Source organism: Eublepharis macularius, chromosome 5 (genome assembly GCF_028583425.1).
Source record: "Eublepharis macularius isolate TG4126 chromosome 5, MPM_Emac_v1.0, whole genome shotgun sequence".
Lineage (NCBI taxonomy): Eukaryota > Metazoa > Chordata > Lepidosauria > Squamata > Eublepharidae > Eublepharis > Eublepharis macularius.
This window is the reverse complement of record NC_072794.1, coordinates 156461388-156489025: the sequence shown is the minus strand read 5'-3', so window position 1 is coordinate 156489025 and position 27638 is coordinate 156461388. Positions and strand designations below refer to the sequence as shown.

Here is a 27638-nt window from a genome sequence, read left to right as displayed (position 1 = left end):
GGCACTCGGAAAACCACTGGTGGGTGTCAAAAGTAAAAACTGTCAGTAGCCTGTATGCCACTATGTCACTCCTGATGAAAAATCAGAAGTGGCATAGAGTATTGCAAGGAATCATAGAAACGTTAAGAGTTTTGCCATAGAGTTTCCAGTTATTCCTAGAACTACTTCAGGTTTTCCCCAGACGAGAAATACAGGTGAACATGACAGAGCAGCCCTCCGTGTTCCCACCCCCAAACTTCCTGCTGGTTGCCAGGCACATCCTGCCTACAAGGCCCTGATTGACATGCTAAAGCTGATCCATGGACGCTACTTTGAATTGCTCTAGCAACCGACTTTCATCAAATGTTAGGCACTTCAATCATTGCACATCAAATAGTACAGACTCATTTTCTGTGCCAAAGATACGGTGTTCATTTACGCCATTTGCTGAAAAGAAATGTGTCGGACATCCGATTTAATGATCCCACACGCATGTCAAGAGGAAACAAGGAAGGCTTTTATTCTGTTATGGTGACACCCCTTCCTACATGATAAACACTTTCATTCTAAGCATTGATACAGTTTGTTAGCAGAAGAAAGGTAAAAATGTGATGGAGAAATGCACCTGGTCACTGTGCAGGTGGTATTCACAATCAGATTCAAACATGCAAGAATTGAGGATTTTTTAAAATAGCCTTTTGTTTTATTTAAGAAAATAAGGCCTCTTGGAGTGCCATGCTGGAAACAATGCTGCTGAATAAAGCAGAGCCCAAAGCAGTCCTCTTTCAAGGATGCCCCCTTGCAGCCTGGCCCGCTGGCGACCTTTAAAATATCCCCAAACGGCCTGAGCAGAGGCTGCTGCAGCTCCTTCCAACGGTTCCCTTTGCACTTCTGCCCTCCAGCTTCTTCCCTCACCTGCTGTGGCAAAGAGTACTCCAGGTGTGCTGGACAGCAGGCGATGGAAAATGAAAACGCTAGCGCAGAGAGAAAATATGGCCCAGAGAAGGCATGGCTGCCTCAGCTCCCTAGCCTTGCGGGTAGCACGGGTATAAATTGTCAACCCAACTTCATCCGCTGCAAGCATATTTTAAAAAGCAGAAGGGCTGAGGAAACCCCTGGGGAAATTAACAGCCTTGACACTTAGCTCTGAAGACTCCCTCAGCAAGAAAAGGTTAAGCAAGCACTGATCGGCTCAGATGCTTCTGAAAGGAACACGGAGGAGAAACATTCCTTGCCTGTCCTCATAAAGAACACAGGCAGCAGAGTCGCTGCATTTCGGTAGAAAGTCAAACATACATTTTTTTTAAAAAAGGCAATGCAGAACAGGGCATTTCTCCAGAATGAGATGGGCAGTCAAATGTTTTAGGATGAGAAAATGGCCATTTCTGACCCATGGTACTTTCATGGTTTTGGAAACTCAGGGAACTCAGTGCAAAGTGAGGTAATTCTGGTGTGCCGTCTCCAAAGGGCGCAGAGACTTTAAACCAAACGGCGCCTCTTGGGATCCCTCTCCACGTCGTCGTCCAAGGAGTCTCCGTTGCAGTCCAATGGGGACACCATGTTCAGAAGAGGGTCTTCAGAGGCCTGGCCAAACAGGGACAGCAGCAGAGCAACACCATAGCCAGTGGCTCGTTCCCCCTAGGAGAAAACGGATGCCAGTCAGATGGTAGGCTCTCCCCCCCTTGAAGGGACCACACGAGACAAGCCCCTTTCAGACCCTCTCAACGGGACAAAACAGGAGAATCCATTAACTGCGATCCTTCTGATAGATACAATTCTAGATAGATAGATTCTGAGAGCCAGTTTGGTGTAGTGGTTAAGAGCGGCAGGACTCTAATACGGAGAACCAGGTTTGATTCCCCACTCCTCCGCTTGAAGCCAACTGGGTGACCTTGGGTGAGTCACAGCTTCTAGGAGCTCTCTCAGCCCCACCCACCTCAGAGGGTTGTGGGGATAATAACAACATACTTTGTAAACTGCTCTGAGTGGGCATTAAGTTGTCCTGAAGGGCGGTATATAAATCGAATGTTGTTATTATTACAAATGGGGGCAATGTGTATCTACCATGCATGTATAAGCTCAGGTATGTGCAAATATACTGCACACTCCCGTTACGTGTGGTTAGTAAGCCCTCAGTATGTAGTAGTGTAACGCCTGAAAAGGACTACTTTCATCAAAGATTTCAGCACAGATTTTATAAAGTGTCTGGGAATGTTGGTAAGAACATCTCCTTCATACTAGTGCACAAAATGGACAACCACAAGCCCGCAGAAGGCCTACATGCGAGGCACAGTGACCAAAGCCTCTCCCAGCTGTGACCCACCCAGCACTCGTATTCGGAGGATTAAGGACTCTACACATCATATCCATATTTTTTTTAAACAGTTGGACACAGAATGTGATCACTAAATCACAGCAACAAGTTTCCTAAGGAGATCTTTTCCCATGCGTTGCCAATCCCTTTCCTCATCAAGAGTCCGTATATTTTGCTTTTTAACATTAAACAAACAAATTTCTGCATGAGATAACTGGGATTCTATCTCAGAAGATGGCAAATTCTGCATTCTTTCTAAGCCCCTCAACACTTGTTTAGCATAATTTATTGTTTTTCATGCGGGTGGGAAGAAACTATGAAGGACAACACACCCACTACACACACACCCTCTGCCTGAATTCTGTAAATCTGACTTGGAGACCCTGTATGTGTCAAAGGTCCTTGGAAGGAAACCCCACTGAACTTTGTGAGACCTCCCAGAAAACCACTCCGCCTCTGTTTTTTGAGATTTTACCACAGGCTTTCATTCCTATCTTCCCACTGGTAGCAGGATCGGAAATTCTCTCTATGCTCATTTCTACATGGAACAGGAAATTTTGTCAGAGATTACATATGTGGCCCTCTTTTGCTTCAGCACAATGGGTAGACCCAAGGTTGACATGAGGGCTCCAATTCAGGTTCTAGGAGATGCCGAACTGCTTAGCTTCATCAGATACTGTACGGGGGGGGGGGGGGGAGGCACACAGCCCCTTCTGCACAAAAAAAGCTCTTCTTTAGATAAAGGAACAGCAAATGGGAGCGGCAAAGGGCATTGCTGAGTGAAAAGTGATTGGGTGATTTACAGCAGTGGTCTTCCACTTTTCCAGACCTTTAGCAGTAGAATGGGACTCACTGAACTGCATGCCTGTGCCAAGAAATCACCTTATGGGAAGTGGAGGAGCCAGAGGTAGGACCTCGCTGGTGTCAAGGGTAAGGCCATGGCCAGCACAGAGAGTTAGGTACAGGAGATACACTCTCAGCACCAGAGCCCAGTACAGACGACAGCCCCAAGCGCTCACTGAAGGAGAGTGGGCACGAGAACGTTGGCCCCGCCCCTGCCTCCACACGATTGGTCATCTGCAGAGGTTACTGTGCCATGTGAACTCTCCATCCTTGCCCTGCTGATCATGGGGAGAGGATGCACAAACAGCCACTTCCTCCATGTGGTTGCACTTACTTGGGGATTGCGCAGCTGCACAGGGCAGCACCATGCACTTATGCCTGTTCTCCCTCCCTGCATGTTCAATTAGCACATGGGGCTGTTATTTTTAAAGGGCTCAAGAGACGTACCCTTGTGAAAGACAAGTCAAGGGTTACAGCACAGAGAAATGCTCCCCTCGCTATTCCTACTATTCCTACTGCTTAGCCTGTATGCAAAGAAACATGCTCTCTGCACGCACACTGGCAGTAAGTCCTTCCAAACAGCAGCTCTGAAGGGGCTTGCAACCCAGCAGGTAGGGCACCATCCCGTGGGTTAAAGAACACTGAATTGTATGACTGAAAGGAACAGCAAGGCTGTGAAGACAATGCGAGTTTTGCGGGGTGTATAAAGGCAGGGAGAGGGCAACAGTATGATCCAGAGGGCAGGTCTCAGCCTACACGCTGGCCAAAGTCCCGAGAGTGAAAGCAGGCCTCTTCCTAGGGGGCTTATTCAACAGAGATGGCACTCACCGCATGGACTGGTGCTGCAATGTCTATGTGGACCCAGATCCCGGGCCAGTCAAAGCCAATGTGTGATGCAATGAAGAGTCCGGCGCAAGAGCTTGGCGAGTTATCACGGTCCTGGAGGAAACAGGAGACAGGCACTTGCTTTAGTAAGACGTTTTTCCAACCGTCATGCTCTCAAAGGTGGACAGGTGCGATGTTAAGTTTTGTTTCTGGAGAAGGTGTACAGGAACAACCCGGTTCTATACAGCACCCTCTGGTGTCTTGTAGAGCAGGGCAGAAGTTTACAAAGGCATAGAAATATAGAAACATAAAGCTGGAAGGAATCCTCAAAGGGCCATCTAGTTCAGACCCCTGCACAGTGCAGGAAATCCACAGCTCTCCCCTCCCCACCTCCTCCAGTGCCTCCTGCTCTATGCCCAGAGGAAGGCAAAAAACTTCCAGGATGCCCGGCCAATCTGGCCTGGAGGAAAACTCCTTCCTGACCCCGAAGTGGTGATCAGCATTATCCTGGAGCTATAAGAAAGGGCCATAAGAAAGGGCCCTATAAGAAGCTATAAGGAGCTATAAGAAAGGAGCTATAAGAAAGGGCCATAAGAAAGGGTTTAGCCGGTGCTAGGCTCTCATGCCCTTCCTCTCCCGAACTGTGTACATTTGTATTGAGACACAGAATCATCACTGCTTTCAGGTGACCATCTAGCCTCTTCTTAAATACAAGCAAGGAAGGAGAGCCCACCACCTCCCGAGGAAGCTTGTTTCACTGAGGCGCCACTCTGTCAGGAAGTACTTCCTAATGTTTAGCTGTAAAGTATACCTCTTGCCAGGAATTAAATGATCTGGTATAGGATGGCTAACTGGATGCCTAAGGCTTCTTAAGTGCACACCTGTATCTGAATCAGGCCTGAGCAGAATCAGCCGCAGCAAGAGGTTTTCTAGTCTGCTGATCATCTTTTTGGGCCACCTTTGAACCCATTCTGATTTGTCTACATTTTGTCTTTAAGTGTGTGCTCAGAACCAGACACAGCACTCCAGTTGATATTACTTCTTGTGATAGGAGGTTTCCATTCATGCAGTCTAAAACCATATTAGTCTTTTCAGCAGCTTCATCACACTTATGTGGGAACAGACTTAAACTGTCTCTCCTTGTAGTTTCCAATTAGTCTTCCACTTTAAAAAAAAATACAATTTACAAATAAGTGTCTACAGAAAGATATTTTAAAAGCATCATCTCTATCTCCTCTTCCTTTCACGCTGTGTACAAATGGCCTCCAACAGAAAGCCATGGAATGATTAAGATAATTTAGAAAATTAATGCCTTGCGTAAGGTGAATTAACACACCTCAAATGGGACACCTCAAACATAAGCCACCAGTTGCCTTCGGCAAAGGAATTATTAAAAAGAAAACCTGGTAAACCTACCGCCACAGAGTTCTTCATGTCAGCTACAGCTGAGGTAAATTCACTAAAATGAAGTTCAGGGCAGTAGACGAGAGGATGAACCAGATCGCCACAGTTTCTGCCAGCCTTAACACAGGCCCTTTCCCACTCTTCGTTGTTGGTGAGGACAGCTGCGTGGTATTTCCCTGTGGCAATTCCCTAGCAGGGGAAAAGAGAGGGAAAACATGAACCACGAGAGAAAGTGAGGGAGACAATGCTATATCCGCATACATTCAGAAGTGTTTCAGGCTTCCACAATGCTCCCACGTTCCTTATTCTGAATAGCTTTCTACAGGACCTCATGAAGACTGTCACACACAGATGGGATGTCAGACACAGAGATCACAGCTGGAAACAGTTAGCAATGACAGCGGCACTTTAGGTTTGCACACCTGAGCTCCAGTGAGAGTGGCCATATCGAGAATGATGTCGGCTCCCAGGTCTTTGGAGGCATACGCGACTCCATCTGCGAGGACCAGTCTGCCTTCAGCATCCGTGTTGTTGATTTCCACCGTCCTGGGAAGAGGGCAGGAGAATTTTTTTTAAGGGCAGGAGCAACGTTTCAGGCTACGCAAGCACACTCAGCCATCCCTCATTAGCCTACCAGTATCCCCCCAGCCTGGCTTTGTAAGAGGCAAGAACAGCTACCTCTCCATATAGTAGCTAGGAAGTACCGTATTGCTGGATCAGAGGGAAGCCAACCCAGAAAACAAACAGCATCTCCTGGCCGAGCTTTAAGAATCCTCTGTAGAACAGAACTGATCCTGTTCATTTCGACTCTCTTTGTTGCTTAGATTGAAAAAGAAATACCTCCCTTTTCCTGGTTCATAAGAGCCCTGACTGATCAGATCAGTGGTTTTATCTAGTCCGACATCCTGTCTCACATAGTGGCCAACCAATTACTCTGGAGAGCCAAAAAACAGGGCATAGAGGCCGAGGCTTTCCTCGTTTTGCTTCCTAGAAGGTAGTCAGAGGTTGACTGCCTCTGAATGTGGAGGTTTCTCTTTAGTTACCATGGCTATTAGTCACTGATAGACCTATCCTCCATCAATCTGTCTAATCCACTTTTAAAGCCGTCTATGCCTGCAGCCATGGCTGGTTCCCCTCGTAAAGATGTCAGGAACGGCACAATCGGCATGCAGATAAACACGATCCTATTGGAGGAAATCTGTGCGCAGAAGCAGGAGAATAAAAAGGAGAGGGGGAAAGACAACGACGCCTGCAGAAGATGCGCCAAACATCCCCCCTACTTAGACAAATATTTCAAAGTAGCCTATGTCTAATGGTGCCAGAGTATTTTAATATAAGTTTTTAAATCTGTTTTTAAAGTTGACTATTAATTTGTGTTTTAATGATGATGAGGGCCGCCTTGAGCCCATTTGTGGGGAGGGCGGGATAGAAGTCAAATAAAATAAATAATAAATAAGGTGAAAATCAAAATCAGGGAATATCGCAGCCTGGACCTGACGAAACTCAAGAGAGCTCCAAAGCACAACCACTGTCTCGTACGGGAATACTTTACACATGCAGCTCCCTGTTGCATGTGGATCATTCCCCACGAATCAGGGAAGGTGGAGCAACTACGGCTTCTGGAAAGTTACACGAGTGCAATCGTGCTGAGCCCAAGGTCAAGGTCTTGGGGGGGGGGTCCTCCTAAAGGGTACCCAGACACATTATCAATTCATATCTTAACAGGCTGCCTTTATGTTGTTGTTTTTTTAGCAAGTGTCAACCTTTCAGTCATGAAAGAGTTAAGCTGATGTTTATGTTTAGCTAGTGATAGGCTAGTTTGCATAGGACCAATTAAGTGTAGAGTGGAATCTTTCCGCTAGGGGTATGGCGCTTTGGGTTTCCCATTTGGGTTTTTAACCCGAATTGGGCCTGATTTGTATAGATTCGGGATTTCCAAATCAGTCCCAGCATTACTGAGCCAATTAGGGAATCCTGAAGCAAAGCTTTCCGAAGCAAACAGCAAGAAAAGTGCTGCTACTGCTTTCAAAGCTACCGACCTCTTTTTCACCGGATGGGAGGGGGGAAGAGGCAATTCCCTCTTCTCCTCTCTCACTGGATGAAAAAGCCAGCCTGGAAGCTTTGAAAGCTCAAACCAGGACTGTTCAGCGCTGCTTTGAGCTTTCAGAACTCCAACCTCTGCTTTTTCACCTAATGGGAGGTGGGAAGAGGGAGTTCCCTCTTCCTCCCTCCCACTGGATGAAAAAACCAGCCTGGAAGTTTTAAAAGCTCAAATTAGCTCTTTTCAGGGCTGCTTTGAGCTTTCAAAACTCCTCATAGGCTTTTTCACCCAATGGGAAGGGGGAAGAGGCTGCTTGCCGCTTTGGGTTTAGGGTTATTCTGGATTTTTTTTTTTTAAGTGCACATCCCTATTTCCCACCAAAGAGGGAGTGGTATTATGCTTAATGAAGTGACCCTAAGATTGACCATTGGGTGATCAATTTTATTAAGGGACAATTAGGATTCCAGCAGGTTCACAGGGATCTATTACTATATCAGGTTGCAGTTGGAACCAGAGAGATGTAGAAGTAATGAAAGTGGAGAGAACAAAAGGAACAAGAACAAACTTAGATAGGATGTTTGTTATTTTACTATCCATGTAACCTTTTACCTTTATATGTAGTAAATGCTCTTTTATAGAAGCTAAACACGTAAGTGTCTGTGCCATTTATTTCTGCTGTGTATTATTTACTCTGCTACAAAGATCCGACACTTTATAATTCCAAATAAGAAATGTCTAACTCAGGGAACGTAACTGAGCACTGAACGTGTGATCACATACAAATACTTAGAATGGGTTGGACCCAACCAGCCTTTCCACTGGTGAGAAAGGGAGGAGGGGTCTCCACAGACCACCAAAAAGCTTATGCTAGGGAACATGGGAAAGGTACAGACAAAAGCCATGTGAGACAAGCAGTGTGCTGAGGAGGGGAATTAAACTGACTGAGTGAAAAGCTGGTTGGATCCAGCCCAATTATTTTACTTACTTTCCCGAGTAAAGAATATGGATATCATCGGGCCTTGTTGCATTCGGTCCAACTGAATTTTCAGCTAAGCAAAAGACAGCATGGAGATTGTCTTTAAAGCCCTAAAGAGAAATAAAAGGAGGCATGGTTCAACAGAAATTAGAAAACAGTTTGACTATCAGATAAGATCTAATGGCAGAAAAAACCTTACCCCAAGATTTTGTATAACACTGGAAACCATATAAAATACCATGGATCATTGCCTAAGAACAGTTCCTATTCAAATGATTAATAAGGAACTTTATCTGTGCCGGTATAAAGTACTGCAAGTTTAGATATGGTTTATAACTCTATTCAGTTAGGACACTCACTGTTTTTAATTATTACATTCAGCAATAGCTCTGAATCATACAATAACACCGTCATACATAATAACAGAGTTAGAAAAAATACATTATAACACTAAATAGATCAGTTAAACAGAAATATACAAGTTATAATATTATGTTTTGTTTCGTTTTTTAAAATAAAGCTCTAATAAAAATCCTAAGTAAGTAAGTAAGTAAGTAAAACACACAGAGGGCTGTATTCTGGAAAACACTGGTTCCAAAATGTTAATATACAAATCCCATCTCTTTACAAATCTGCAAGCTTGTAATAATCCCCATTCACTTTAGTATGTTTTTATCCTTCCTCACTCCAAGGAGCTAAGTATGGCATATGTGGTTTTCCCTTCCCCATTTTTATCTGCACAACATCTCTACGAAAGGATACTTACCTAATACAGCAGCAGAGGCAGTCAGCTAAAAACTGCACCAGTAATAAGAATGTCTTGCCGACAACGAATTTGAATTGGTTGAGTCTGGTTATAATGAAAACAAACCACTGCAATCCCATCCCCCCGTTAATTTTGTAAAGCTTAGTTTTAAAATAAAAAACATGCCCCTTAAGTCTTTTGCTTTGCCAACCTCAGGAAAGTTTGAATAATTCGATTTTACTTGGGGGAGGCTCGCCCTAGCCTGTAACCCGGGCACTGGATACACAAGAAATCTGTATTGACAGCCATTTTCAATACAGCCATTTTCAAGCCGTTGTCCAGGGAAACACTAATTTAGCAGCATATGATTACCTCCTGGCCAGATTTCTGGTTGACCAACTGTTCATTCAATTACTTCAGGGAATGCTTTGAGAGCTTTTGGATACTTCTGGGGGCTGGGAGGCACATCAGGGCTTCCAAAAGGATTTATAGCACCAGGATTTATTGTGAGAACGGAATTTCTCTGGCAACATTCTTCCCCACATGGTCGGTCACAGTAGTAAAACTGTGACTTCTCAATGCACCTTCTTTGCTTGCCTGGGAAACATATTTAGGAGCATGTGACTCCACACAGGGCCTGCCTGCCTGTATTTTGGTACAGCTCCTGGCTTATTTTAAAGTCCTTGATATTTATTAGAGGCCACATTCAGAATGTAGGAGTGCCAAAGATGGCAGGAGATGGGAGGGAACAGAGGGAAAAAAATTCCCTCCTGATTTTGTGACTGATGCTGCTCGGGATAGTCCAGTTAGACAGACTCCCCCACGTTCATCTTGGGGCTGGAATTTAGCAAGAGGTTGGGGAGCCGGTCTAGGACAATGGCAAAGAGATGGAGCCATCGTTCAGAAAGTTGCCAGTTCAAATCTCGTCTCTGACATGTAGCTCATTAAGAAGCAAACTATTCCTTTCCAGCTTCAGGCCCTGACATGGAAATAATAATACAAGTCTACCTTAATTGTGTTATTGTAAGGATCTTTGTAATAATGTAATGTGAAGTGCTTTGAACGGGGAAAGAATTAAGTATTATTAATCAGTCACTTTTGGTAGGAGAGCATCATCATCATCATCATGTTTTTGTTGTTGTGTTATCACAGTCCACCAGATGTACAGTGAAGCCTCCCTCCATTAGCATTCCACACCCTGGGAAACTCTTACAGGATGACTCAGCCCAAACCCACCTTCCTGAGTAGATATAAATACCTGCCAACATCTTCTCCACACAGTGACACTGAGAGATCTCTGTCTTTTGGTGCTAAATCTCTGACGATGCCAGTCACAGCTGCTGGTTAAATGTCAGGAACTACAATGCCAAGACCACGGCTATACCAAGACCATGGCTATACAGCCTGGAAAATCCACAACAACCATACACTGATATAGTCTAGATTTTTAGTTAGTCATTTTGGAATTGCCCCAGCCCTTCTATCACTACTGGAATACTCCTCTTTCTTCACCCCGTCTTTTACTTATTTATTTAAAACATTCACCCCGTCTTTTACTTATTTATTTAAAACATTTTAGCCATCTTTCTACCCTGCCGGCTTACAATTTAAATGAAAACAATCACAAATAAGCAATGCTTAAAAATTGCTAGTTTAGGACTGCTGGTAACATAAAAGCAAAGTTAATTTATTAAACCCAAACATCTGTGGACTGTGATAACATCACAGTAATAACAACAACAACAGCATTAATAGTAATAACAACAACTACATTAATAATACAATTCCTCCAAGACTGAGCAACACATTTAGATTCCAGAATTTTCTGGAAAGGGAAGACAGAGGCATTTTACGGTAATAATTTTACAAGATGCTGGGAATTTACAGTTCATCCCCTACAGAGAGAACTTCAATCTCACCTCACTCCTCCTCAAGTCCAGTGTTTTTCAAATGTACCAGTTCACACACTGTTCAGGTGATGAGAAACCAATATAGACTTGTGAACAGTTTCTCAATACCCACTTTAGCAAAAGCAACAGATCTAACCCTTCGGCAGCATAAAAATCAACGCCAGGTCTGCCACACTGGAAATATTGTCACCTCTAGTTTACAGAAAAACCGCTGAAAGGACGAATTAAGCCTGGATTCTCTTCACGCAGCTGGCAATAATTGGCAGGATTCAAAGTCAAGAGAAGGTAACTGTAAGTCACAGCTATTCCAGTGAACACATTAGCCCTACGCAATGTTAAAAATTGCACACCGCACCGAAGTGGAGGGAAGAAGGATTGCAACTGGAGGACATTCCACCCCTACCATGCTTAGCCAAATGTCTGAATATCTGCAGAGGGTCCCACACATGTGTGAGAACACAAACATTGGCTTCTCCATGCAATTAAGAATGTTTTTTTTTTAGTGTTCATAACTGAACGAAAGAGCATGCACAATTGTGGACCTGTGCAGAGTGTATGTGGCTTGAACATCTTTGTGGCTTGGAGCTTTGTTCTGCCCTTCACAGGTACAACTTTAAATCTCAGAGCTTGCTGGAGGTGCAAGCCGAAGGCAATAGCCAAAGCGTTCTTTGCCTGTGGCTTACAGCCTGAGATCTTACTGACCCAGACCACAAAACTGTCACCCTGAAAAACTCTTCAGCTGCACAGGACAGGATGCCACCAGTTGCAGCAATTTACAACAACAAAATACCTGGGACCTTCTGACATCTATTCTCTCCAGAGGAAGGCTTTTAATCTCATGGATTCCACTGAAAGTGTCCGAGGCGTGTTTTAGTGCTTAGAGGTTATACCATGAAGAAAATATTCTACGAACTGGCTAATCAAGGAGTGTGAGTAGTCCAGGAGAATTCAACTTGATGCCTATACTTACGCAAAGTAGGATAGACGATTTTTTGGCTCCAAACTATTGGGTAGATAAACCTGAAAAGCTAACGATCCTCACCGGCAACAGATTTGATCCTTTCTGCTCCATCTTCACAGAACATGTAGGACTGTTTCAACTCACATGAACCCATATGAAGCCACCTTATACTGACTCAGACCATTGGTCCATCAAAGTCAGTATTGTCTACTCAGACTGGCAGTAGCTCTCCAGGGCCTAAGGCAGAGGTCTTTCACATCACCCACTGCCTGGTCCTTTTAACTGGAGATGCTGCGGATCGAACCTGGGACCTTCCGAATGCAAAGCAGAAGACTCTTCCACTGAGCCGTGGCCCCTCCCCTAGGATCTCTCTAACTCCGTCCAAAGGACAGTGGAATCATACACGAGCAGAACAAACTGTATTAATAGCTAAAAAGTGCAGCAAAATTCGCTAAAACAAATTAGGACCATGCTTGAGAGGTTAACTGTACTTACTTGTTTCACAGTGGCTTTGAAGGCTCCCAAAACTGCTGCAGCTCCACCACAGTCTCGTTTCATTCCGGGCATCGTTGTCTAGTCAAACAGAACCGTTGGAATTAATGCCGGTAACTCGCATGCCCAAAAGGCTTACCCTCCCCTTAGATTTAATTCCCATTTGACGCTAACTCCATCATCAGATCTTCCAACATTTTCCTTACACTCAGGGCTTTTTTTCTGGGAAAAGAGGTGGTGGAACTCAGTGGGTTGCCCTCAGAGAAAATGGTCACATGGCTGGAGGCCCCGCCCCCTGATCTCCAGACAGAGGGGAGTTTAGATTGCCCTCTGTGCCGCTCAGCAGTGTGGAGGGCAATCTAAACTCCCCTCTGTCTGGAGATCAGGGGGCGGGGCCACCAGCCACGTGACCATTTTCAAGAGGTTCTGAAACTCTGTTCCACTGCGTTCCAGCTGAAAAAAAGCCCTGCTTACACTAAAATACAGCTATGTATTTTATGTACAGTTATTAAATATTTTACCAATATTACAAAAAAGCACAGTGAATTATTTAAGTATACGGCGATGGCAGCAAGAGTAGTTTTTGCAATAAAATGGAAGGCAGAAAGCTACCCAGATCTGAAGGAATAGAAGAACAAGCTAATAACAACATTCGATTTATATACCGTCCTTCAGAACAACTTAATGCCCACTCAGAGCGGTTTACAAAGTATGCCATTATTATCCCCACAACAAAACACCCTGTGAGGTGGGTGGGGCTGAGAGAACTCCAGAGAGCTGTGACTAGCTGTGACTGTTGTATGTTTTTGAGTTATCAATTGAAATAAAAATTTAATGATAAGAGGAAACCCCCCACAGCTATCATTGGGGAAAGAACTTGAATAGGATTCAGGTCTGTGGTACTGTGAGGTGAATGTATTCCCCTGTACCATTTCCGTGTTAGAAATCGAAACTGCAGTTAGCGAGCCAGGAAATAAAACCCGTAATGTACGAACAACCCCGTTGCTTAAGAAAACATTAGGAGATCCATTATAACACACTGTATGATCATGTCTAATCATATGTAATTGAATTTGTTAGCATTCTTCCTTGACTCCCTCCCAGCCCAAAACATCAAGATTTCTTGGGCGCTCGTAACGAGTTACACCCTCCTAAATCTTGTGAAGTTAGTGAGCTTAGAAGAGAGTAAGTCTGCTTAAGATTTGAGTCCTGTAGCCCCTTAAGACCAGCAAGATTTCCAGGGTGTAAACTTTCCAGAGTCAAAGCTCCTTTTGCTGATGAAGGGACTCTCAAAAGTTTATACCCTGGAAATCTTGTTGGACTTTTAAGGTGCTACTGGACTTGAATCTCATTTTTTTTTTGCTGCAGATCAATATGGCTACCCACCGGAAAATATTTGCTTAGGATGGAAATATTGTACATTTTTAAAAAAATGATTACTTTGCAAGCATTAGATATGATGTTAATTCTTAGAAGAGGGGAATTTGCAACTCTCAAGAGGAAATTCTGTCCAACCACTGGCAGCTACTTTCCCCTGCACATCCCGCTCCACTCCACCTGCCTCTTCCTGTTGTTTGGGGCCGTGGCCTTAATTTCAGTCACCATTCTATGATATAAGTTTTATTAAATTTTCAAAAAAGAAAAAATACAACAAAAAAACCAAGAGAGCTTTTTTGTCTCAGATTCGTGTACAAGATAATCCATTATATGATCAATATTTCAGAGAAAACTGCAATATAGACATAAATCCATAGAAAAGAAGACTGGCCACACACCCCTTTCTCTCTCTCTTTATATAGGACATAGTCCATTTAAATCTCTCCAAGCACTTTTTTAATTTTCTTGCTTTTTAACCCCCCTATTCCCTTTCCTTTCTCATTTCTAACAATTATTTATATTTTAAGTAAGCATTGTCTTAAAACACATTTCAATCCTTCCATTCTTGGGCCCAGGGTATTAAACCCTTAATCTTTTCAAAAATAAAGCAAAGAGGAGAAAAGAAAAAAACAGGAAATAGAAGTGAACATCATTACATTCTATTATTGGCCCCATTATTTATATGTCATTAACTAAATATTTTCTTAAAGGAGAGAAGTATACAATAAAGTTTTTGTAACAGCCTACCCTTGATCTTTAATATAATTTCAGTCACCATTCTAGATTGCTACGGGCACCCAAACTCCGTGGGTTTAAATTTTTTTTAAATCTTCAAGTCAAATTTCAAATCACTCTTAACATTTTGCAGTGCATTCACGCACTCAGACATCACACTTAACATCGTGTATGGTTGCTTTCAATTGTTGGGATTTTTTTTACACAGCATTTTTTTTTTGCAAACTTTGGGGTTCCCTCAGGTTTACAGGACCCAAAATTGAAGCCACGGCTGCCCCTGTTGGCCTGATTTTTATTATATCCATGTGAGGGGAATGGCAGACCGTAGCTATTAGATCAAAGAATTCATGCCTATTATGAGAATAGGATAGACAGATTCAAAAGGGGATTAGACAGATTCATAAAGGATAGGTCTATCAGTAGCTACTACCCTGGTGACTAAAGGGATGCTCTACATTCAGAGGCAGTAAACTTCTCAATACTGGTGCCAGGAAGTAATATTAGGGGACAGCCTCAGCCTCTAACCTTATTGTTGGCACTTCAGACAAACTGGTTGGCTGCTGCGTGAGACAGGATGTTGGACAAGACAGACTACTAGTCTGATCCAGCAGAGCATTTCTTATAAGAAAGGAAGAAAGTGGATGTTGCCATAGACGTTGCTCTCAGAATTGTGGCTACTTAGAACACAGCCTCATCTTTTCATGAGTATCTTGGAGAAACATACCTTCCCTTTAATGCTGAGGCCCCCAGTGTCATAGACAATGCCTTTCCCAACCCAGGCAATGGTCTGTGTCGCACCTTCTGGGGTATGACTGAGCACAGCTAGAGCTGGTGGGTGGACAGCTGCTTTGCCGACACCGTAGATACCTGGGAACGGAGGGAGAGACTGAGAATGCCACTGTGTTAGGGATAAATACAGACCCCGCAAAACAGAAAAGGGTTTGGAATTATTTTAACCTGCAAGAAACCCTCATTTCTTTATAATTTATTTGTTAATTGTTTCTCTCCTGCCTTCTCCTTATGGCTCAAGGTCGCTCACAATTCAAATTCCTGTATCTGTTTTGATTACTTAATATCACAGTTCCCATCTGATTCCCCATATGCAGGAGAATGGAACAGCCCAAGAGGGCACCACAGTGATTACTGTAGGTATTGCCTACTTAATAATAATAATAATAATAATAATAATAATAATAATAATAATAATAATATACCACCCCTTGGGATGACTTAACACCCGCTCAGAGCAGTTTACAAAGTGTGTTGTTATCCTCATGACAATCACCCTGTGAAGTGGGTGGGGCTGAGAGAGCTCCTAGAAGCTGTGACTAGCCCAAGGTCACCCAGCTGGCTATGAGTGGAGGAGGGGGGAATCAAACCCGGTTTTCCAGATTATACTCCCACACTCTTAACCACTACACCAAACTGGCTCTCCATTTTACTCCATTGTCTTTACCATATAATCCATTTTCTGTATTGTTTATAGCGTATCTCTGCCTTAGATTGCTGTTCTCATAGTTCTTTAATTCTACTAGTCCTGTTGCATTTTTGTTGGTTGTCTTATGCTGTCTGATTGTATCATTTTATATCCTGCAATCCTCCTTGAATCTCAGTGAGAATGGCAGACTATAAATAAAGAAAGAAAGAAACAAAGAAAGAAATGCTTTTGCAACGCTGTATCCACACAGAAACTTCAGAAACTTTAAACATTGGATCTTTCCAATTTCCAGGTGAATTTAAGCCTTCAAATGTATAAAATTATGCCACTTTTCATTTGTTCTGAAAGGGGAATAGAGAGACAGGCAAAGGTGAAACATCACAGCTGAAAACTACGTGGTTGCACCCTGACAGTCCGTGCAAGGACCACCAGACGTTTAGAGAATCTCCTGAGGTCTCCCTCTACAGGGTCAAAAGCGGGCAGAATGTCAGGAGCAGCTTGGAACGATGTGATTGGATAAAAACTTTAGGGGAAGCCCCCATTCTTCCCCGAAAAGGATCTAAACGATTTGTTGGGTTCTAACTTGAATCATATCCACCACTGGATCCAATATTTAAAATATGATTTTTTTTCCTTTTAAAAATGAAGGGACATTTCTGTGTGGCATGCATGGGTCTTCCTTTCTTCCTTTTACCCTCACAACAATCCTATGAGGCAGGTTATGTGTTGTGGCAGCTAATGTCACCCACCAAACTTCGCAGCTAGGTAAGGATTTGAATTTTGTTTGCACAGAGGACATTCTAGCCACATTACCTTTCTAAATCATATTTGACTGCTCCAGATTCTTGGGTGGGGAACAAAATCAGAATAAATATTGACTAAATGACCGTGGCAGGGATCACTTTTTTGACTGACTGACCTCCAAATCCTTTCTCCTTCAGTTCTGCGTCTCGAAAAATGGTTGGAACGATCCCCAAATCCTTTCCGACTTTTCTGATTTCCTTCAAGGAAGAGAGGGAGATAGATGCTAGTATGAAATAAACATTTTTTCCCTGCTGTTCACATATGAGACTGCCTTACAGCAAGTCAAACCAGTGGTCCATCTACACAATATTGTCTGCTCTGTCTCCTGGGGGGAGGGTTCTCAGGTAGTGGGGGATTGTTCCCAGCACCTGATTTGGTGTATCTGGAGATGCCTGAGGTTTTCTGTAGTCAAGGGTGATACTTCTGTCACTGAACCCCATTGCTGAATGTTAAAGGACACCACGCAATGCAGAATTGTATATGCTTAAGCCACTAAAGTATGTGCTGGGCCCGAATGCAGCAAGAGGCCGCATGTAAACACATCCCTAGTCCAAAGGTATCACCAACCTCCAGGAAGATGTCTGTGTTCATTTCGTTGCACGGGGTGTCTACGATCCGAGCAGCCAGCCTGACTCCTTCTGCAGCGCTTCCCAGACACTAGAAACGCCACAAGAAAAGGAAGAGACGTGGGCATGTCATTCGGTGGGCATGTGTTTTGCAGAACATCTGCAGCGGCACCACTATGAACCTCCCTGCTTGATCGTGCTCGGACCTGAATAGTTCATGCCTTGAATCGAGGATGCCTTGAATCGAGGAGGTCACACTTGAAGTCCTGAGCCTGGGGCAATTCCAAATATGCACATCTGCACTGAATTTACAGGTAGGAGGCCATTTTGCAGACCCTCATGCGCATTTTGTTCAGAAGAGTCCCCTGAGACTCAGCAGCTCCTCTTGCAGAAGATGCCGAACACAAACTTCTTCTGTTTGTGGAAACCGGGATCCAACCCATTAACTATACAACACTTTCCCCCAACAAAATTGACCCAAGCAGTAACATCCAAGTATGGCCACCCGCCCTTCTAGCACAAGATCCAAGGCCCTGATGCTTTAGATTTCTTGGACTTTTAGAGGAACTGCCAGAAAGATATCTTTGGAAAGCATAAACAGAATCAAGTACTGTTAGAAAGAATTCACTCTGTGGATACATAGACGTTGAACTGAAAATTTTTGACAGTGCATGAATACAATATTACGTAAGGCAGAGGTGTAAAAGAGAGTGGGCTACGTTATGAAGTACAGAAGGGACTTTCAGTGGCATCCCTGTAGAAATATTAAACGCTCAAGAATGCTGTTGACGTTGACCCAAGGACACTCAGCTGGCTTCAAGCTGAGGACTGGGGAATCAAACCCGGCTCTCCAGATTAAATTAGAGTCCTGCTTCTCTTAATTACTACATCAAATGTTCCTGCTGACAGCAACTTGCAGCCTGTACTCCTGGGTAAGCGACGTACACAGAAAATCCACATGGCATATCACTTGCTTTAAGTATGAGGGGATGGAGGGGTCTGTTATTTTTGCTTAAGCGTCTATTACTAGATGTGTATTTTACTTTATAAGTCACTCCAAGTCCCCAATATGGGAGAAAGCAAGAGAAGAATACTGAAATCAATTAAATGGTAAGAAGTGTTTGCAAAGTGAAACCCGACCATTATGTATACTGCTAAAGGAAAAAAATTCTGTGCTTAGAAAAAACATTTAAATTCAACCCAATGTAAGAAAGCCATTCACATCTAACTCACCTTACTTTATGTGGAAGAGTGCAATCCTAAGCACAGTTACTCCCTTCTGAACACACTGACCTCAGTGGGTTTGGAAGGGCATAACTCCGCTTAGAACTGCACTGCAAAGCACTTCCTCTGATCAAACGGTAAGCAGATGGAGAGAGCTTACTTTAAGTGTTTCCACCTCCACCGGGCCATTGTTTTGGCCAACCAGGAAAAACTCCACAGTTACGGTTTTCTTCTCTGTGCGTCGAGATGCGCTGGAACGATGCGTGAAGAGTGGAAAAGCCCTTGCTATGGCACAGGCCGAGGCAAAGACCTCCGAGCGTTCACAGACCATCTGAAATGGAAGCAGAAAGTCCAGTGCATAACAGATACCTGGGGACATAAATAAATCCCACATTTCTCAAGTTACTGAATTAATAAAGAAATGTTCATCTTGGAGGGAGGTTTCCAATTCTTAGGTTAGCTTGAAACTAGAGATGAAGCCAGTACAAACTGGGCCAAGGTAGGAAACATGGACACGTAAAGCTGTCTTATTCCCTTGGTCTATCAAGCTCAGTACTGTCTCCTCTGGCAACAGCCTGCCAGTGTCTCAGGTGATCTTTCTCACCTTCACCTGATCCCTTCAACTGGAGAAGCCAACAATTGAACCATGGAGCTTCTGCATTCAAAAGAGACGTTCATCAGTTTCTGAACCCAGATATACAAAAGTGCCGGCTTTATTTTTGTTTCAGAAATTAACCTCTGCCCCCAAAACTCTGAAGCCTCTTCACATTCTCAGAGGAACTTTTCAATGCGGCACCTTCTCCACTTACCAGAATGCATCGGTTGACCCCTCCTGGGAGACAGTTTCGAATGAGCCGTGTGAGAAACTGGGCGGCCGACGGGCTGTTGTGCCTGCTGACCCGGGAAGGCAAAGCAGCTACGGTGGCGTAGTTCAGGTAGAGGGGGCAGCTGTCGGTCGGGTTGGGGTTCAGGGTGCTTAGTGCGGCCTGCCATGTCTGAGAAAACAGAAAAGGTGAAAAACAATCTACCAAAGCATAGCGTATTTGGGTATTTTCAGAGGTAGTGTTGTTGCCTGGCAACAACTCCTTCCTGCGCTGCTCAGATACGGGCTGTTTCCACATGCTGTTAAAGAGACGGGCTACTTACTGAATGCTGGCGGTTTTTTTTCACAGATTCCAGATGCCTCCGATTTCGAAGCGGAAGCAGGCAGTTTGTCTTTCGTCTGATCAGCGTCTTTTCTGAGACCGGGATATCCCGCTCTTTCCTGTACCGGGTCAAGGACGCTGATCAGACGAAAGACAAACTGCCTGCTTCCGCATCTGGAATCTGTGAAAAAAAAACGCCAGCGTTCAGTAAGTAGCCCGTCTCTTTAACAGCATGTGGAAACGGCCACTAACAGAAAGCTTGAATCAGAGAGGCAGAGGCCCATTTTTGAAAAACTGGGGATAACACTGGCCTGGGGAGACCCTGTGAGGTAGGCTCACCTCACAAAGCTCCCTGGAATTGTGGGAAGGAACAGTGCTGCCCGTTACACTGGTAACCAGCAATCCTATGATGTTTTAAAGAGCCTAACAACAGGTCACAAAATCACCATTTATCAAAGGGAGACTCACCCATTGTACACATATCTGCTTGGAAAGCAGTGCTGTCAAATGAGGAACAGAATTTTACCACTCTTGATGAATAAGCTGGGCTAGTGCCAGAGTGGCGCAACTTGACAAAGCACACGCACAGGGGCTAGTTACCACTCAGCAATGATCACCTGAATTCATCCAGCGAGTGTTTGCAAACACACACCACACAATACACACGATGCTGCCTTATACCGAGTCAGATCGCTGGTCTATCGGGGTTAGTCCTCTGACAGGCAGCATCTCTCCAGGATCTCCTCTAGAGGTTTTTCACATCAGCTATTAACTAGAGACGCAGGGGATTGAATCAAAGACCTCCTGCGTGAAAGCAGATGCTCTGCCACTGAGCCACAGCTCCTCCCCAACTGAAATACCCTTTGAAGAGCTGGGCTTGGCTGCAGTTCCCTGTTGAGAACAGATCAAGTGGTGAACACAAATTCGTTTCCATGCAGCACGTGAAATGACTGTTGGAATGGATTTACACAGTAACTGGCAGACTGAGGGTGGCGACAAAGGAACAGCAAGCGGTACAAGGAAAGAATCCTACTATATAAAAACCAACCCATATTGGCAATGACCCACTTTTTATCCTTGCACAGGCGCACTCGCAGGCCCCTCCATGGGGATAAAAGTGAGCCGTTGGCAATATTGCTTGCCTCGGTGCAGCCACTGTGGGGCCTTGGAAGGGCCATGCCACCGCGCCAGGCCTCCCTGCCACCTGCGCCAGGCCTCTGAGGGAGCTTGGGAGGGCCCGGCATGGTGGTGTGGCCTTCCCAAGGCCCCACAGCGGCCGTGGAGAGGCCTGGCGCAGTGGCACGGCCCTCCCAAGTCCCTACAGTGGCTGTGGAGGCAGAAGAGAGGTCCAACATTGTGGCACAGCCTTACAAAGGCCCTGCAGCGGGGACCTGCCAAATCACTTTTCTAAAGCCCATTGTATTTTTCCACACCACAGGCTCTGTTGCTAGTTCTTGAATATTGAGTAACTCTTTCGCTTTTCACCTCAGCTTCATCAGGGGGATCTTCAGAATTCTTTTAGACATCTATTCAGTATGGCGTACATATGGAATATATGTCTAAAAGAATTCTGAAGACCCCCTGATGAAGATGAGGTGAAACGCAAAGGAGTTACTCAATATTAGAGATTTTTTTTCTTGCAGCACTTGCTGTTCCTTCGTTTTGATTTGGTGCGCCCCCCCCCCCTCTTTGCCACTGAAGAATGTGGTGCTATGGACACTCAGCATCTCCCCAACCGACTGGCTGGCCAGATTCTCTGCAGCCTGAGGAAAAATGTCTTTTTAAAAAGTGCATAAAGTTCCCACAGATATTGCTTAACTGTGAGTTCAACTAATCAGCACCACCCATCTCTTGGTCTCCCACCACTTCTGTCAAATGAGCACATGGCGTACAATATTAAATCCAGTCACAAAATGGACCCCGTTTTTGTGCCAAAGCCATTTCCTTTCTAACAGCTTCAGCGGTGATGAAGAGGCACTCGAGTATATTACTATAGGATGGTGCAGGGCCATTTGGGAGAGCGAGATTTGAGGCTGGAACTGTGAAGGGCCTGACAGATTGTTCACATTACGAAAAACAATGCCCCCTCCCAGCTGACTCTCTGCAGGGATCAACAGACTGCGATATTGTCATTTTTGGCATATTATAAATGGTTGACTTAATGCTGTTAATCACACAAGACGTAAAAGCAGACTAATTTTTAAAAAAAGGTTTTTAAGCATAATCTTCCACAGAGCAGAACCAACTTCTTCAGATGCATCAAGAATCTCCTTATGTGGTGGACTTTTTATCTAAGAAGTATGAAAAAAAAATAAACAACAAGCACAAGGGATTGCGAGATGCGGGACATACAAGCTGAAATGTAATTGTGTTAGAACTCAATTCTAGGTACAGATTTGAGTTTTAACACAATTACATCTCGGTCAGAAATTATTCCACCGGTTCTGCCCCTGCCCATGATACAGATTAGTCTGTTGAAGGCAGGTATATTTGTGGTGGGTCATAATATTTGTGATATTGATGATTTTGTTGGAGTTGATTTTGACATTGTAAACTAATCTGAGCCCACACTGAGCAGAGAACGTGGGTTCAAAGCACCCCCATAAATAATCAAGAAAGCTACAGATACCATCCTCTAGCTAGTTAACTTTTGCTAAGAGCGGGACTTCTAGGTGTGGCTAATAACCAAGGTGAGGCACTATTATGAGAGAGAGAAGTGTTTCATAGTGGTTGGTGTCAGGCTAGAATCTGGGAGACCCAGGTTTGAATCCCCACTCTGCCATAAAAGCTTGCTGGGTGATCTTTGGCCAGTCACACACACTCAGCGTAACCTACCTCACATAGTTGTTGTGAGAATAAAATGGAGAAGAGAACAACATGAACTGCTTTGGGTCCCCATTGGGCAGAAAGGCGAAAGAGAAATGAAGTAAAGAATTTCCCACTGTACAGGTGGATCAACTTTAATGAAGAATGAAATTGGTTAGGAAGGAAGAGAGGAGGACAACGTAAGCCACTTGGGATCTCCCATTGGGGAGAAAGGTGGGATATAAATAAATGTACATTTTTAAAAAGGTGTAATCAAAATACATTGTCATGGTAATATACATTAGAGTACATTATACTGAGCCGTACACGCATCCTAGTGAACTTTCTGAACTCTGCATGAACTCTGTTGTAATTTTTTTCTAGCTTGTTAAATAACAACACAGGTGGTGTACTTTCATCTTTGACAGCTAATTAAAAGTAGTAGACAGTATCTAGATTCATGTCCTCTAATCATAGAATGAACCAATGGTGATCTACTCACGTAACTTTCCCTGACAATTTTTTACTGATCTGTAGTTTTATTTTGCAGCTGCCTATAGTGTCACTTTTTGGCTAATTAGAATGTTATACAATTGAAAATATGAACAATTAATTATGCATTAAACCAATCACAGTTTAGGCTATCACATGAAAAAGATTTTAGATTTTTGCATAAGATAACCTATAAAAATGCCCACTCAGGTAAATCTCATGAGGACCTAAGTGAGAATCTTACCATTGTATTGTATGCTACGGGAATCTTAATGCATTTCATAGAAACTTTGATTGTTTTAAACTTAGAGTAAGTTTAAATAATTCTTACTGCTTTTCTGTGTTCCATCTTCATAGGATTTGTATTAATAATCATATATGTTTTGGTATCTTGCTTCCTTAAAAGACTATTGTGTATTTCAATAAAGGAAATATTTAAACTCTAAAAGAAGTCTTTGTGTCTTGGAGGGAGAATACAGCAAGAAGAACCCTATAAATAATGTTGAACTGATAAGCAGCCTTGTTTAAAAAGCAAGTGCCGTTGTGCAGGTCTTCATTAAGTGTTGGAAGCTGTCCAAAAGTAAAGATAAATCTTTAGTCTGAGACAGTGGAAACCTTAATTAGACATGGATAAAAAATCTGTTACAACATGAGGACATCAGGGGATGCCTTGTAGCCCAAATTCTGTGGCACAGTGGTGTCAATATGGCATAGATGAGCCTTGTGCAACTCTTCAACCCACACTGGGAAGGGGGGTCTGCAAGAAGCCTGATTCTAGCCCCCTCTAGCACATTTTCATCCCACCCTTCCTCTAGGAAGCTCAGGGTGATTTCCCTTCCCAACTTTATCCTCAAAACCAGCCTGTGAAGGCTGAGAGAACGGTACCAGTCCAAGGTCATCCAATGAACTTCACGGTCATGTGGAGATCCAAACTCAGCTCTTCCACAACCAAATCCAACCATTATGTCACACTGGCTCTCTCACAGTCTCATCTAGGAGGGACAGGGGCACCTCTGACCTCAGACAAGTTCCTCGACATCTTCCAATGCAGCAGGCAGGGGGCAGCCCTCAACTCTTCTTTGCTAACTACAGCATGGCACAACTGCCTGGCACAGCAGGCGAAGGGGGCAGAGCAGATCCAGGGAGCTAACCAGGAGTACAAGCCGCAGCTGCCTCCTTTGCCTCTTCATCATTGTCCGACGCAAGATGTGGCAACCCTAAGCAACTCATGCCATTTTTCTACTTGGATTGCGCCAGAATTTTTGCCTGAGGAACGATGTAGAAACCTAACTGCTGAGATGTGCTGAAAGGCCAATACAAATCCCTTTAAGAGGCACGTAGCTGCCTTGAGCAGGTCTCTGGAGAGGTGGCTCACAAATTCCCTAAACAAACTGAATGTATTTTGATGCAAAAGAAAGGGGAAAATTTGCCGTATTTCACTCTTTCAGTTAACATGCATATTGCTGATGCTCTATTTGTATAACTTGAAAATGAAGGCCCAGGGTTAAGCTACAGCTGCTAAGCTACTAAGAAAACAAAAGGAACCTACTTTAAATCTAACCAAATGTAGGTTCTCCAACAAAATGTCACTTAAACCTGTAAGAAAACAGACTTGTGCGTTTGTCGAAGATCACACCGCCATTAGAGGTGAGTCGAAGTTCTTAGCAAGGCCTTCTTGGTGGCAGCCCCATATTTATGGATTTTTCCATTCGGTATTCACCAGATAGGGGTATTTCAGTCATGGGGGAGGGACTGGGGAGGGACACAGATGGCCATTCATTATGGTAACTAGTCATTTTCTCATCTTGCTAAGGAGTGAGGAAAATTATACCACACATTGGTGCCTTCTCGGAAATCTGGGAAGCAAGAAAGTGGTTAAGATTCTCAACACCTGACAGAAGAAAACGACCGATTGTTATTTTCACATTTGCAATAACTCACAGGGACATGGCAAATATTCTCCTGTTCGGGTGTGGAATTTTTTTCAGTGGCAAATAAGACATAAGTCCAGCAGCACCTTAATGACTGATAATATTTATCCCAGAGAGAGCTTTCATGAGTCAGAGCTCATTTTTCAGATTCTTTGGAATTTTTTTTAAAACTCTCCTGTGCTATCCTGAACTGTTGTCCATGACTTTAATTATTATTTTACACTTGTGGGCAAATTAATACTAGTTTATGTCATTACCCGTTTCAGATATCTGTGAACATGATATATGCGTTATATATACGTACATCAGATCCAAATATTAAGGGAAAAATTGGCTTTGAAAGGTAAGGCTTGTTGGACTATCAGTCCTGGTGACTAAGGAAATATCAAACTGTAAAAATAATAATATAGGCAGATACAGAGGCAACCTTGGAACATACTTACATATTATAATTTTATTTACTGTATACATTATAGTCTGCCTCTCTAATCGAGACTCAAAACAGCGTAAATCTTTAAAATCAATATGATGAGGCATCTAACAAGCAATGTACGAGGACTAAGATGGCAGTAAAATCAATGAAACAAGATCAAAATATAGAAACTCTTTCCCAAGAGATTTAAATGTTTCTCTCCCAATGCAAACCACACTGGACCAACTTCAATACTGGTGGGAACATTTGCCCCTCACTAGCTACCAAGGGGATAAATGTTGCTTGTGGAGGGGGAATTGGCTGGTGAATTTCAGCACCTAGGAATAACAATGGGAGAAACTCTCGGCGCAATCCTAAACAGAGTTACGCCCATCGAAGCCTCCTGAAATCAATGAGCTTAGACTGGAGTGACTCTGTTTAGGAGAGTATTGTTTATCCTGGAACAGGGAATTACTGAAGAAGGAAACTACCAATGCAATCCTGTAATGCAGAGTTACTCCAGTCTATACTCATTGAAACGAATGGGTTTCGATGCAAGGTGATCACTACATAGTTATTGCTCTGAATGCAGAAGATAGTGTTCCTGTTATTAGATAATGATAATTATGTATCTTGCCAAGTTTCTCAGTTTGCCCTTGCAGCCAAGATTAGATCTAGGAAAGCATTACATGGAGTACCTTCATGATCTTCTAGTTGGATTAGTTTATTTTATTATATTTTATTAACCAATTTAAATTAATCTTACCATCAGATTTGAATGCCCTCATTAGTTATTGTATTCTGTGGCTTTGTAAATTTGTAATGGACACTGGCTAAATGCAATAAAATATTATTGGTTACGTAGATATTCCAGTCTAACAGTGCAACCCTATGCAGTTATTCCAGTCTAACCCTACTGATTTTCAGTGGGCTTAAACTGAAGTTAACCATGCCTAGGATTGCACCGTCTGTCCCCAAACAGGGAGCAACTGTGCAATTCTAATGCAGTTACTCCAGTCGACACCAACGGGTTTTGATGCAAGGCAATCCTTACGTTTACTGAAGTCTAACAGTACAATCCTGGGCAGAGTTACTCCAGTCTAGGCCTACTGATTTTCAGTGGGTTCAGATCGGCCTAACTAAGCACAGGATCGCGCTGTAAATCAACTGCAATCAATGGGTTGCTCCGCACAGATTGCGCGCAGTCAGTCAAGCCGCGAGGGCCCGGTGCGCCCTAGGCCCGGGGGCAGAAAGGCACGCCGGCCCCATGCAAGGCGGGGGCGGCTCCGGACGCACCCGCCGAAGCCTCGCAGCCGCCGGGGAGCCACCAAGGGCGGCGGGAGCCCCGAGCTCCTCTCCCGGGCGGCGCCGTCGCCGTGCACTCTCCCCCACCCCCGGGGGCAGGCGCCCGCAGCCCGGCTTTACCTCCTCGGTGACCCTGGGCTGCAGCTTGCCCTGCAGCTGGCTCCAATGCAGACGGTGCAGGTTCTGCAGCTGGCCCAGCACCAGCACGGGGCGGCTCTGCGGGTCCGCCTCGCCGGCGCTGGCCTGGAACTCCAGCTGCACGTTCGCCATCTTCCAGCCCGCGGCAGCAGGAGGCGGGCGAGGCGCGCCGCGGCTCCTCCCAGGCCAGCGCTGCGCCTCCCTCCTGCGCCGCGGCCGGGAAGTGACGGCGCTGGGAGGACGGGAACCGGCGCGGAGGCCGGGATTGCAGCGGTACGGGCGCGGAGCCTCCATGGGCAGAGGCAGCGGAGCGCGAAGGAGCTGTTGCCTGGCGTTGCCAATTTGTAGGCGGGGGACTGGAGATCACTCGGAATCACGACTGATCTCCAGACTACAGAGATCTGTTCACCTGGAGAAAAGGGCAGCTGTGAAGGAAGGACCCTGTGGCACCACATGCCACTGAGGTTTCTCTCCAAACCCCACATTCCTTATGCTCCACCCCCAAATCTCCAGGAATTTCCCAACCCAGAGTTGGCAACCCTAAGTTTTGGAAGTGATGAGAGGTTTTGTTCCCACCCAGCAGTACTCCATTGTTCCTAAGGAGCGCACAGCTTGGCACTGTTGCCAAGGAAAATGCCCCGTCCTTTTAACGGGCTCAATTTGTGGAAGGGTGTAGTTGAAGTTTTCCTTGGCATGGACATCCCATTAAGATGTTTTTTTTTTAAAATTAAAGGGACATTTTTCTCCCAGCCTGTTGGTAGCCCTAATCCATAGTG

The 27638-nt window shown here is 44.3% G+C and overlaps 1 protein-coding gene across 1 annotated transcript; it reads right to left on the bottom strand.

Annotated features, from left to right (window-relative positions):
- Positions 1–474: 474 nt before the first annotated feature.
- Positions 475–27024, bottom strand: NPEPL1 (aminopeptidase like 1). The gene is made up of 12 exons (XM_054981364.1): positions 26845–27024; positions 19444–19629; positions 18795–18965; positions 17412–17501; positions 16960–17041; positions 15327–15469; positions 12494–12571; positions 8392–8492; positions 5788–5911; positions 5378–5554; positions 3965–4075; positions 475–1617 (listed from the first exon to the last, which is right to left on the bottom strand). Exons 1-12 carry the CDS (start codon positions 26992–26994, stop codon positions 1459–1461), a joined length of 1572 nt encoding a protein of 523 aa, XP_054837339.1. The 5' UTR covers positions 26995–27024; the 3' UTR covers positions 475–1458.
- Between the last annotated feature and the right edge of the window lie 614 nt (positions 27025–27638).